Source organism: Penicillium cataractarum (assembly GCF_028827025.1).
Source record: "Penicillium cataractarum strain IBT 29864 chromosome Unknown utg000007l, whole genome shotgun sequence".
NCBI lineage: Eukaryota > Fungi > Ascomycota > Eurotiomycetes > Eurotiales > Aspergillaceae > Penicillium > Penicillium cataractarum.
In genome coordinates this window covers 3485021-3498256 of record NW_026622743.1, presented here as the reverse complement: position 1 = coordinate 3498256, position 13236 = coordinate 3485021, and the positions used below count along the sequence as shown (strand labels likewise).

General features: G+C 50.8%; 3 protein-coding genes across 3 annotated transcripts; 1 reads left to right on the top strand and 2 right to left on the bottom strand.

The window, feature by feature from the left end:
* Positions 1–37: 37 nt before the first annotated feature.
* N7496_008796 (Zn(2+) transporter ZRT3) lies at positions 38–1719 on the top strand (the record flags this gene model as incomplete). Its single annotated transcript, XM_056701715.1, has 3 exons — positions 38–89; positions 156–286; positions 349–1719. The coding sequence occupies 3 exons, from the start codon at positions 38–40 to the stop codon at positions 1717–1719; spliced, it is 1554 nt and encodes a 517-aa protein (XP_056553778.1).
* Positions 1720–3241: 1522 nt separating this feature from the next.
* Positions 3242–4533, bottom strand: N7496_008795 (AAA family ATPase; the record flags this gene model as incomplete). The annotated part of the gene is made up of 3 exons (XM_056701714.1): positions 3242–3681; positions 3745–3928; positions 3997–4533. The coding sequence occupies 3 exons, from the start codon at positions 4531–4533 to the stop codon at positions 3242–3244; spliced, it is 1161 nt and encodes a 386-aa protein (XP_056553777.1).
* A 322-nt stretch (positions 4534–4855) lies between these two features.
* Positions 4856–12520, bottom strand: N7496_008794 (uncharacterized protein; the record flags this gene model as incomplete). Its single annotated transcript, XM_056701713.1, has 2 exons — positions 4856–9900; positions 9952–12520. The coding sequence occupies 2 exons, from the start codon at positions 12518–12520 to the stop codon at positions 4856–4858; spliced, it is 7614 nt and encodes a 2537-aa protein (XP_056553776.1).
* Positions 12521–13236: the final 716 nt, after the last annotated feature.

Sequence of the window (13236 nt, the reverse complement as noted above, 5' to 3'; positions counted from 1 at the left end):
GCGGGAGTTTCCCGTTCTCTGCCACCTCCCACTCGCCATGGCTGCCAACGACTTGCGGGGATGGGTGATGAGCGCCGTCTCCGGCGTGGGTGAGTACTACCATGCTCTAGGAATGCTTCAAGTATGAATTTCACTGACTTGACCCTTCTTTTCAGCCTGTGTCCTCGGGTCGGCCGTCATTTGCGCGGACATTGTCTTGCGCCGGGTCACCCATGACAGGAGGTTCCAGATCGCCAACAGTAATAACTTCCTGTCGGCGTCTCTGTGTCTGAGTGCTGGTGTTATGGTGAGTACTCGTCTTTAAATCCTCGTACTGTCCAATTCCCCACCACTCTAACCCTCAAACAGCTTTTTACTTCTCTGTACAGCATGCTGCCAAACTCTAAAGACTACTTGACCCGCGCCGGGTTTTCTCCTTCCGTCTCGGCCTATATCTTGACAGCTTTGTTCATCGCCGGTGTGGTTGTCATTCGCGTCGCATCCGGCTTTCTCCATCGCTTCATCCCATCGCACGTCGTGGACTGCGCCCATACTCATGATGGTCCGGGCGAAGATCCCGAGCGTGGCGAGCAGATGCAGGATTGCAATGATCGCCTAGAGAACCGACATACCAATGGTAGCACGGAGCGAACGCCTCTCTTGCGACCCTCGGGCCAGCAGTCGTCGAAGTCTACGTCTCAAGTGACCCAGGGGACAGACTACTCATCGAGTCCAAGGCGGCGGGAATCTCTACGAGCGGCCATCTCCCGGCGCATCAGCTCTCTCATGGGCGGTGTTAAACCTCTCTGCGATGAGAATGGTCCTTGCTACGGCTTCTCTCAGACCTGCGGACGTGAATGCACCAAAGTCCTTGCCCCGACTATATCCCCGCCACCGACCATGAGTGCGGATGAAATCATTCGGCCCGAGCTAGCGCCACAGCCTCAAAGTATTGAGGTGCAGCTGGACTCGGATCGACGTGAACAGGAACCGAGTATAGACTCTGTCGAGACGGCTACAGATACGGGTTACTTTGAGACGATCTCGGAAGATGTCAATCATTCGATCTCGACTTCTTCCTCTTCTTCACGTACACAGAACGTCTCTTCTGAACATACGAATCATTCTAGTATTATTCACCATGAAAATCACCATCATGACCATGAATCTCATCATCACAAACATCATCACAATGGAGGCCCACCCGCCCCATCGAGATCAGGTTCGGATCCTACTCACCACCACCATGTACCACAAAACGCCTTCCTCTCAATTGGCCTGCAAACTTCCCTCGCGATCGCTCTACACAAACTCCCAGAAGGCTTCATCACCTACGCTACGAACCACGCCAGTCCGACTCTCGGTCTGACGGTCTTCCTAGCCCTCTTCATCCACAACATCGTCGAGGGCTTCGCTATGGCACTACCGTTGTACCTTGCCCTAAACTCCCGCTGGAAGGCCATGTTCTGGTCCAGCCTCCTAGGCGGAATCAGTCAACCTGCCGGCGCCGGCATCGCAGCACTCTGGATCTGGGGCTCCGGGCACACGGGCCACGACTCTACGGGTCCATCGTGGGGTGTATACGGTGGCATGTTCGCCATGACTGCCGGCGTGATGACATCCGTTGCGCTGCAGCTTTTCAGCGAGGGTTTGGGTCTGACACATCACCGTAACATGGGCATTGGATTCGCCGTTGCGGGTATGGGCTTGATGGGATTCAGTTTTGCCTTGACGGCGTAACTCTTGCCTTTGACTTGGGTTTGGGCTTGAATTGAGGTGGCAGGATATACTCTACGAGTATTGATGTTTGTTCTTGCATGAGTGCCGGCGTGAGCTGCATATATGAGAAAAGAAAAGATGAGGGTTGGCGTTTTTGTTTGTTTATACGGTCTGCGTTTTGTCATGTTCGTGGTGTGCCCTGCAGGGGCATGCGGTCAAGGAGTGTATATTCTCATTCGTTACTTATTGTTAGATGGAACTGTATGTCTTCTAGGGCGTACATTGACCACACCCGTGTTCCTCTACATACATACTTTACGTTGATACGCCATTGGACGAATAGCACATTGTTAGAATGACGAAACTTCTTCCATCCATCCTTTCTCGTATTTAGAGATTGCAGTCTATTATTGTATTTGTGGGATCTCATAATACGACCGGTATTCTGAGTTTAGCGGATGTCCCTAGCAGGGATATCCATCGAGCTCGACGAGAGAGTGTTGAATATTGAATGCTCTCTTATTCGGTCTGAATCCCTTCATTTTATTCGTCTGAATCGCATCTCTACGTACCTGATTTCCTATGCTAGTTCTTGGCTTTCAATTCCGTTTTAATGTACTCCCCGCTTTTGTTCACTCCCAAAGTCCATCGATGCGCAGGAAAGTATTATTATTACATTTAATTCACTTATTTCTATCACGACGACTAGTAAAATCTTTGACTCTTCTTTTGGACTGCCCAAATTTGAACGGTGAATATGATGAGAATGGGCTGCTGTGGCTGGAAATTGGGGACCAAAACTCTGAGTTCGGGAACGGTAAGGACATAGTGAGAACTTCTATATCGCGAATTCTTTTTCTTGATTGAAATATACAAAATCCTAATCTAATAGGGCTCATACCCTAGCTGAAGAAGATTTGGGTAGCTAGATTACAACCTAGAGCCGTCTAAGTTCCTCTGAAAGTCGACTATAGGATCGAGTGATAGGCGCTAGGAAACTATCACTATAGTATGGCTGTCGAATGTTTTTCATTTTCTATTGTAAGCCGCTTGAAATTATTGGAGAGGTTACCCCAATTCAAACCAATCATCTAAATGCCCTAGCTCGAACTGCCTTGATGGATTTGACTAAATCCTCTTACTCCAATCGAGTGCCTTGATGCCGAACCCAGTCCTCTTCACCATAACCACGAGTGGCCTCAATATGTCTTTCAAACTCATCTTCTACTTGGATCACCCGATCAAAATGCTGATATGTGAGATTCTCGCCCCTGAATTGGGAAAGTTGCAATGCCGTCCGAACCGTATTTCGGATCTGCCATCCATTCAGTTTAACATTGGCCAAGGTATCCAGCCTGCTCTTCAGATCGTCAATGTCAACATTCAGCTCTGTTTTGGTGAGGCCATTAATAAAATTCAACCAAATTTCGTATCGTCCTTTGGCGTCCAATGCAGGATAATGAACCGCTAACTGGAACCGAGTTTTGAATGCGCCATCGAATGTCCCGATACGGTTGGATGTCAGAATGAGGATACCATCGTATTATTCCAGAACGCGCAGAAAAACAGAGACGAGTGCATTGCGTTGCAGATCCGTCTCGCGACGCTCCTCAAGGAAGACATCGGCCTCGTCAAGTAAAACGACACATCCCCAGATGGTGCCAATGAGAAGAACAGATTCGAGATATTTTTCAACCTCGTCCGCGTTTGTTCCGATATCCCCACAGGTTACACGGTAGAGCGGCTTCCTCGTGAGCTCCGCCACTGATTCTGCTGTCAGGGTCTTCCCAGTTCCTGGGCCACCGTGAAGTAGGATAATGAGAGCATTGCCCTTTCCTTCAATAATGTCGGTGGACTTCGTGGATGTGGCGTGGACCGTAACCAGGGCTTTGATAAGCTCCTTTTTGTGATTTTGCATAACTATTTTGTCGAATGCACCTTCATTCCAATCAATGTTCCTGATGTGTTGAACTAAAAGACTTCCTAAATTATATACCGTATAAGTTCCTGTAATGTATCATGAACATGTAAAAATAGATAACTCACTCCACTTTTTGTCTGTAAAACCGAATCCATAGATTTTATGAGGGAGCAGCATCAAAAAGGAGCCGCTCGGAGGGTCATCTTTGCTGGTTGCCTCGGGACCCAGATCATCCTTCTGGAACGAGGATTCAGCATTTTCATGCATTCGATGATATGTTTTAACATCGACCATATACCGGGGAGTTGCCTGCCATTCAGGGTGTCAGCCGACATTATTTGAACTCAGAACAAAGGTCGACATTGATCACATCTTACCGTGCGCATTTCCAGGGCAGCGTGTGGAGGGTTATAGGCAATAAAACAAGCTTTCCGGCATTGCCAAAACCTTTCCCCTCTAGCCCGCAATCTTTTTTCCACTTCAGGTGGTGCAAACCGTAGTGGAAACATTGATAGGTCGCAGATCGCGATAGGCTTTTCTGTTGATGCAGACTCTGGCCAGATGAGCCGTGTCGTCGTTTCTTCCTTGTAAAATGCACCCTCGAACTCCCAAGACCATAGTTCCAAGTGAACCGAGAATTGTTTCTCGATGGAGATTTTATCAACAAGATACGCACGTAGTTGACCATCCACGGTAGTCACCATGATTTCGTTCGGCCCGCACAGCTTCGCAAGATGCCTTTCTGTGATGAGTCCCTGTGAGAACAACTCATCTGCCTCCTCGTAATCCCGCCCATTCGACCATTTCATATAATCCAAAAGACTATCCAGAAGAATGCGCTGCTCGGAAGTAATAGAAGCCGTATGATTTTCCCTTAAACGACGACGATAGTGGTAAAGAAGATGTGAGAGCATATCGACGCTCCGAGTATCGAATCATTGGGCACGCTAGGGACGAGAGGGACGATAACATAATATACCACCTTTTTCAGAAATTATTGATAGTCACACAACAGATTTTACTAACTAGCCGCACCACAAATTACTTAGGGCACTCTCAATATTAAAAGGACATTTATAAACAAATGATATTGACTGAGCTCGACTGCAGATACAACTTTACAATTTCTCCCCATACATACTCTCATTTTTACAATTCCAAACGCCAAAAGACCAAAAGGTGGGTGACGAACGACAAATTAATCCACCCCTTCTGCCAGAAGACCAGACCAAATGGCTAAAGTGCCTGCACCGAGATTCTTCTTGGTGCACCACTACCATTAGTCAAACCAGCACCACTCGACTCCCGCAAATGATTCTGATGCGCCTGGCCCTGATCATCCAGATCCTCAACATCAATACTAAACCGTCTAGGTTTAGACCAAACTCCAAACTTCTCCCCACCATGCGCATCCCCCACCCCCTCAATCTGCTCCGACTGAAGACCAAAGCGGTCCGTCACCTGCGCCATGAGATCCGCATGGACGGAAGACCTGGTAGAAATCTCGCCACTCTTACCCATTCCAAGGCGAGACTGTGCGCGGCGAAGCAGCTCCATGTGCTGGGACGCAGTATCCGCAGCGCGGGCGTGATTTTTCGCCTCGGAATCACCCATCAAATCGTGCAGGGCACCTTCGTGCAGTGCGGCTGCAGATTTGTGATCGTTCGACGCGGTGAAGAGTCCTGATAAGAGCTTCGTCATTTCGAGAGTGACAGGATCACAAGATCCCCAGACTTGGCGGAGGTTGTAGCAGATATCGCGACATAGCTGGATAGCCGAGTCGACGGAGCCGCGGCAGAAGCGCGTTTCGACGAGGCGACGGCCGATCCAGACGACCACGTCGGGTGTCCAGGTGCGCTGGACGATGCGGGAGGTCCAGAGTTGAGTAAGGATACCTTCTAGATCGTCGAACATCTCGTGTTCGCCAAGCAGGGTTATGATGTCGTTTAACTCGTGGAATGGGAGGTCGACGATTTCGATGCCGATGGCCTTGGATGCGGCCATGAGTTCTTGGAGGAGCATCTTTGCCTTGGAGGACATTTCGGTTTGGAGAGCCTTGTTCTCGCACCTTGTGGCTTGGTGCCCGCTCAGATAGAGACATAGCTTTGTAGCGGTGATGATACTGTCGTAGCTGTTCAGGCCATCTGTGAGATGGAGGAATGAGTGCAACACGCCGGCGGCATCGCTCGCATCCTGGAAACGAGATTGATTGCACAAGTCGCGAACCATTTTGGTGGTCGTATTGAGAATGTTCATGTTATACTTCTCGTTAGGGACCTCCCGCAGACAGACCTTGTAGAACTGCTTAACGACATCCCGATCCGCAATCGAAGTCGCAGACAGCGTGGCGCAGAAGTACTCGTATAACTTATTGCGTGTAGTCATCGCAGCCCGAGTCCGGTTCTGGTCTGTCTGCAGACGAACGAGACGATCGCCAGAGATCAGTGTCGGAATGAAGTCGTGGCCAGATAGGTTCTTTGCAAAGGCTTGCTGGGTCTGCATTTCGCGGGCCATCTCGTCCATGATTTGATCTGAGGTAGCGCGACGACCGAAGGCTTCTTCAAAGGCAGATACGAAGACTGCGTCGCGGCGGTCATGGAGGGCCATTGCGGAAGTCTCCGAGCCGTACACTACGCGTTGGCGGAGCTCATCGAGCACGGCGTTTCCTCCTTCGATGAAGCCGCACTCGAGATAGATGGCGGCGATCTTGCGTGCCCAGTTGGCCATCATGTCAGAGTCGCCGCCGGCATGCAGGCAATCGGTGACGTAAGTGTGGAGGAGAGCGTTGCCCTGTTGGACAGAAGTTGGAGTACCCTGTCGAGAATGGGCGAGGGCAAGCTCGCGAAGCCAGGATAGCGTGGTAGTCGAGAAGTAGCCTTGGGTCTTCTTGCCGAGCTGGAATTCCTCGGTGTACAGTGAGCGAGCTTCACTGGTGGAGTCACGCTTACGAACAAACAGCTGCGCCAGCTTGTGCTTTAGAGTAATCGGGAGGGCTTGGGTCATCTGGTCCAGACCCTTGGAGGACTGGGAGGTTGGCACCCACTCGCTCGTCTGTAGAGGCTGTTTGTATAGTGTGATAGCCTGATCAGTGTACGACTCGTGTGTCTCACACAACTCAGCGAAGAGGAGAGTTGCACTGAGGGTCTTCTGGTGCGTGGGACCATATACATTGCGGCAGGTCGTCACATAGTCAGATGAAACCTTGTATCTCTCAGAGAAGTCGGAGCTCTTCATGTGAGTCGTCAGAATGGTCATGTAGCCAATGTAAGTCTTCTCGAGCAGACGCTCAGTCTGCATACGATCATAAGCATGCATGGTATCTTGCACGACAACAGTAGGCCACAAGTGTCGATAGATGTCCAAAGCCGAGCTCCACTGCATCTCCTTCTCGTAGAGACTGATCAAGGCAAGCGCAGCTTCAATACCCTCCGGCGCAATAGTGTTTCCACGAAGGGTGTTCTTATAGATGCGCTGGTAAGTGCTCTTGGCCTCATTGGTCATCTCCAGACGGTCTGCCAGTGCAGCTTCGAGATACATATTTTCAATAGTATGCTTGTGAGTCTCGCCCAGTCGAGAGGTCAAGAAGTTGCTGACTGTGTGGAGAAGAGTGAGGGCCTTGGTGAACTGGAAGGTCGTTTCATAGAATTCCACGACGGCCTTGGCAACAGCCAGAACTGAAGCGACGGGCACCTTGTCCGAGACGACCAGTGAGCCAAATGCATTCTCATAGACGGTAGTAGCCTGCTCAAGATGCAGTTTTCGGAAGTGACAATAGGCGAGAATCAAAGCTAGGTCAGCGACGGGGGGCGCCAATTCGGTGGTCAACTTCTTGTGAGAACCCGGCCGCTCGACTGAGGGATACACATGCTGCAGAACAGCCTTGGAGCAATCACTTGCTTCGTTCCAATCCTCCTCGCGCAGATAGATACTCGAAAGATTGTGGCAGAGAATCAAAGTGGGGACGGAAATGTTGCTAGGCGACGAGGTGATCGAATCCAAGAGCTCGACCATGAGCTTGCGGTCGCTTCCAGACATCAAAGTAGAGTCCTCGATAGAGACGGAATTAGCCATGCCTTCGGCCAGCGACATTGCCAGGCCTCTGGCTTCGGGTGTGTATTCTTGATGATTCTGTTTGTAATAGCGCCACATGAGGATGGACAGAGAGCGGTCCAGATTGTACATTTGCATCTCACGAGTTTCGGCGCGCAAGAGGTGCACTCGTTGCATCATCTCTGGCGATTGAATGCCGGAGACTTCCAGGTCTGCCACAAGCTCGCGCATGATAACTTCAGCCTCATCACTGCGGCCCTGTCGACGGAGGAATTGGTAATAGACGAGAGCCACGTTGGCCTTCTTGTCCATCATATCAACAGAATCGATATCGCGGGCATTGAGACCTGCCCAGAGACTCGACAGAACTGCCGAGGCCTGGGCATGCTGTCCTTGTTGCTCGTAAAGCTGAGCCATGTACAAGGAGTACTTGATGCGACGTTCGTCCGTGACTTCCATGGTGCGAACAACATTGTCGTACTTGGTTCTCGCAATGTCCCGAGTCATCTCGTCACTGCCAGTGGCCGAGAACTGACTAGTCAGGAAGTCGGCAGCCTCGGAGGATTGTCTCGAGTTGGTGCCGTATTTTTGAAGGATCTGTTGGTAGAACTGCTTCGAAATGAGGAGAGCGGAATTGTCATCGCCACGAGATTTATACATGCCAACGATCATGCCAAGGTACTTCAGGCGCTGGTTGAACTCGACTCCGGTAATTTCAGAGTCTGTCAGGATGAGGTACTTCATGATATCCTCCTGTTGGGCGGTCATGGTGCCTCGCTCGCTGAAAGATTGGGTCATCATCTCCGCGCATGTCAAAGTGATGGGGTCCGACTGGCCCAAAAGCTCTTGGCTGAGTCTCCATGCCTCGTAGCAATGCTCATCAGCATGACTAGCGTGAGCCAGCTTCGAGACACGGGCACTGAGAAGTAAACTCTCAAGAAGTCCCATAGACTTCTCGCCCAGGACGAGACGACGAATGTCTGTTGCGAGACGGTAAAGCTCCACAACACTCGACCGAGTGAACTGAGACTCCTTGCAGGTCAGCTCGAGACGAGCAAAGAGAACAGTCGCCGGTAGCATCTTTTGGAAGCTTGTTGTGAACTGGAACTCGCCTTCATCGGTCACGAGAGGCGACGACAAGAGATGAGAGAGCCAGTAGCGAGCAGTATACTCAAGGATGACATACTTGTCAAAGAGGCGATTGCGTTCTTCCATGCTCAGCTTGTCCATCGATATCTCAGTCTCTTCACGGACGCTCAGTTGCACCCAGCCAAGACACCTCATAAGAAGATCTTGATGAGCTTCCTTGAGATTGAGTGGAGATTTGATGCTAGCGGCTCTAGCCTGGCCGATGACATGATCACGGATGCATGTGTGCGCAAAGGAAACTACACCGTCCCGCGTCATTACCAGAGGACGAAGCGCGCTCGACCACTGCTTTTCAGTGTTGCTCTTGCGCGACATGAAGCTCGGTCCCTGGGAGTTGACGCGCAGAAGCTGCTCAATCTCTTCCACGAGTAAAGGTCTCTCAGATGCAGCTAGCCATGACATGATAGCCACTGCCTCGTGCTGGCTGAGATCAAGGTTCTGCATGTGGAAGTCGAGCAACTCTTTCATGGGCTGCGGCAAGCTTTGGATAGATGAAATGGCCTGTACCAAAGTTCTCTGCTGCTTAGCATACTCGACAGCCATCTCGGCCCAGCTGAATGATCCCTGAGAGCGGTTGACGATAGTAGCCACGGCGGATTGCAGTTGGTCGCTCTTGGTGGTATCGAAGTGCGAGTTTGAGAGCATCTTGGTGACGAATGCAACCAAATCAGTTCGAGTCTGAGTGGTTTGCATCATGAATTGCTCGATATTCGTCGAGTGTGGCTGCGAACTGAGAGGTCTGGTAAAGGCAATCATCTTGGATCCCGCGTTCTGCTCCGTTAGAATCTCGGTGAAGTTGTCCAGAACGCCAATTGCGTCGGCATCTCCACCCTTGATTTGATCGAGTCCGTCGACCACGAACATGTACTGGATGTTGGAAGCCAAGCCGGTGCGAATGCCTCGCCAGAGGCACTCTTCGACTTCAACGTCACTCGCCCCATCCAAGGCACCTTGGGCCGCCTTGGCGACCTGGACGAGAATCGCTTCCTGGGTTTTCTTGTCGCTGACACAATGGTCGAGCATCTGGTGAAGGATACCCTTCAGAATGCGGAGGGTCAAAGTTGCAACGGGGATGTCGGCGCCTATTTCAGTCAGAATGATGCTTTCGAAAATAATTTAGGGTTAATACTCACGTATAGTGTACGGAATAACATTCCAGCTATCGTGTTCGGCTGATTCCTGCAGACGTTCAACGGTCCACTGGGCGAGGGCACTCTTTCCCGATCCTGCACCACCAGTCACCAGCATGACTGGAGACTTGCCAATTGAGAAATCGTATAGAGCACTGTTGAACCACTCAAAGGAACCTTCGGCAAGAGAATGCATGCGAGACTCGAGAATAAACTGAAGAGGACGATCCTGCACGCCGAGGAACTGGCGGAGACTGCCCAGCTCTGGACTCGAGTAGATCAGGGAGCTTTGCTTGACGAGCTTTGACGTGGCGGACTCGACAATTGCGTTCCAATGGTTCGAGTATCGCTTTGCGTAGGTTACAAAGGCTGCATCCACGTTATGTTCGATGAGCTGGGTCGACTCTTTGGCCTTGAACCCTTCAACACAGCTTGTTGTAGTAGTGCAGACCATTTCCAGCAGGTCTGAAAATACGGCGGCGGCTTCGGGCTGGAGATTAGTCGACGTCTTAAAGGCAGACTCATACTGAATCAACAGATAGATGCCAACAGCAACGCGGCCGTATCGACCAAAGACGCTTTCGAAGAGGTCGGTATTGTCCATATCAGACTCCAATAACAAGATCATGAATCCCCAGATCAGTTGGGCTGCTGCATCGGCACCAGGGGTAAAAAGCCCTGTCGACTCACGAAGAGCATCGACTGCATATGCCAGTCGGGAAGCCCATCGAAGACTGCAATCGAGTCTACTACCATCACGAGGCATCCAGCGCAGACGTTCGGCTGCGACAGCGTCGAAGAAAGCGTTGACAGTCGGACTCCGTTGGCTGATTTCGTCAGAAGACACGCCCAACTGGGTCTTACACTTTTGAGAGACGGCTTGAACCTTGTCCTGGAGAACAGTGACCTTGTGGGTACCAGTACTCAGACCTCGGACGGCTCGAGTGGACACTCCACTGGTGTTGGTCGTGGTCGAACTGGCAGCACCCGAGATTCTCCGGCTGGGAGTGTCCTTGCTGAGGCCTTGTTGGCTGACGTCTTCATTAAGGCCGATTCCTCGAGCCCCAGCCATTCCAGATTTACCAGACATGCCAGATTTTCCGGCCATACCGGCCATGCCAGCAGCACCACCTGCCGCTGCAGCTGCACCAGATTTGCCAGATGAGCTGGTAGTCTTGGGAGACTCGCCAGAGCCGCTCATAATAGCATTGCCTCCTCGCACGGTACCTCCATGAAGAGAAAATTCCTTGCTGGCTGTTCCGTTGGGATCCATGGGACCCATGGCAGTCGCGGGTATACCGTCCTTGCTCATGCCACCCTGACCCATAGCGCTCTGGCCCATGCCAGTGTTGGCCATACCAATCTGACCCATACTCTTCTGGTCCATACCGGCGTGGTCCAGGGCTCGCTTCATTCCCAATCCTCCAAGAGCTGCACCAGCACCGGCACCGGCACCGGCACCGGCGCCAGCAATGGTACCTCGGCTAATACCGTGTTTCTCAGTGGACTTAGAAGTCTTAGAGGTTTGCGAATTTGTCTGTACGGTCTTCTCTTTGCCGATGTTGCTCATGGCCGATTTGCCTTGACCAGATGCACGGCGGAAGATGTTACCAAGAGCACCGCCTCCGAAGGCGCCGAAGCCAGCTTTGCTTGCTTGCTTAGAAGATGGTTGTGTTGCTGGCTTTGAGGCTGCTTTGCTGGTATCTGCTCCACCAAAGACATCATCGCCGATGGCTAGTTGATCACGAAGCTCTTGCTGCATCATTTCATCACCACCAATGGTTGCGCCAGCGGCCTTGCCAGTACTGGAGAGACCTTGTCCCATGCCTTGCTGGCCTTGACTAAGACCCTTTTGAGTTGGACTGAGACCTTTTTCGTTCTTGCTGAGTGACGGTTGATCTTTGCTCAGGCCCGGCTGGCTCTGGCCGGTCCCAATGGCGGACGGAGCTGACGGAGCTAACGGAGCTTGATTAAGCGCTTGTTGAGTTTGACTGGTTCCTTGTCGAATCTGAGAGTCACCCATCTGGGTTTGGCCGAGTTCTTTCTTGCTGGTGTCCAACCCTCCATCTTTGCTACCGCTTCCAACTCCGCCAAGACCTGCCTGGCCCGTATCTCTTTGGATGCCCGTCGTGATGGGACCTTTTTTGATATCGTCGTTGAACTCAAGAGGTCCACGGCTGATACTCGGTCTGTACCCTCCAAGTCGTGTGCTGACATTCTCTGCATTTTTCTTGTTGACATTACTACCTGTCAAGCCAATTCCGGCTACGGCTCCTTTCATATCCCCTTCGCTGATGGAATTCTTGGTGTTTTCTCCTTTGGTGGCGATATCCTTGGCACCGCTGAAGTCTCCTTTCATTGCTTGATCTTTGATTTCTTGGCCCTTGTTAAGGGCCTGCTGGCCAATTCCAGTTTCGCCGGCAGTCTCTTTGCTTGAGCTTGCGGTGGCGCCTTCTTTTGCTCCCTCTTTGGAGCCACTGATCGAGAGTCTCTTGCTGAGTTTCTTGGTGAGCCTAGCGCCCAGACTCTGGCCTTGCTGCTCAGCCTCGGTTCTCAATTCGTTGGCAGACATGATGGATGTTTAGCGTTGATAATAAAAGGAATAAATAATAGACAATAAAGTTGTCGTAATTGACAGTCGTGGTAAAATCAGTCGGGTGTGTTCGTAACGGTTAAAATTGAAGTTATCATACAGTCATTGAGCTCAGTTGTTGTAGAATGTAAAATTATTGCGGGGATAGAACAGACTTCGCGACAATTAAAAGAGCAAACCGTCCCTATTCTGTCATTGCATCATGGGCTGGCATTGGCAGTGCTGTGAGGGGAAGGTCATCAATAGGCTGTTTGTTCTTGGAGACATCAACACCACCAATCACATATCGAGCTAAGTCTTGCTTCTGATCTGATTCCAAGGCTGAAAGTGGATTGTAACAAATAGGGAAAGATGATCGCATCGCTCCCAAGACCGAGAGTCATGGAGAGTCAAGTCAATGATGCAGGGAGGCATCCCATGTGGGGAGACGAGGTGGGGACTGGGACCAGGTGATCTCTCTGTATTGCCTTTCAAGCTCTTTACTATGTTAGAATTTTTGATGGCTCTGATCTATTGCATATTCAATTGCGAGCAGTATTCTGCAGCTGGATTGATAAGGTTGTCAATGCCCCAATTCGCCCTCTCAATAGATCTCAATGGCTCGAGTAAACGCCATCAGTAATTTTTAGTACTGTCAACATACTTCCAACAAAACGAATGAAGCCAAAAATACCAATGATGGCTGTAAGAAAGAC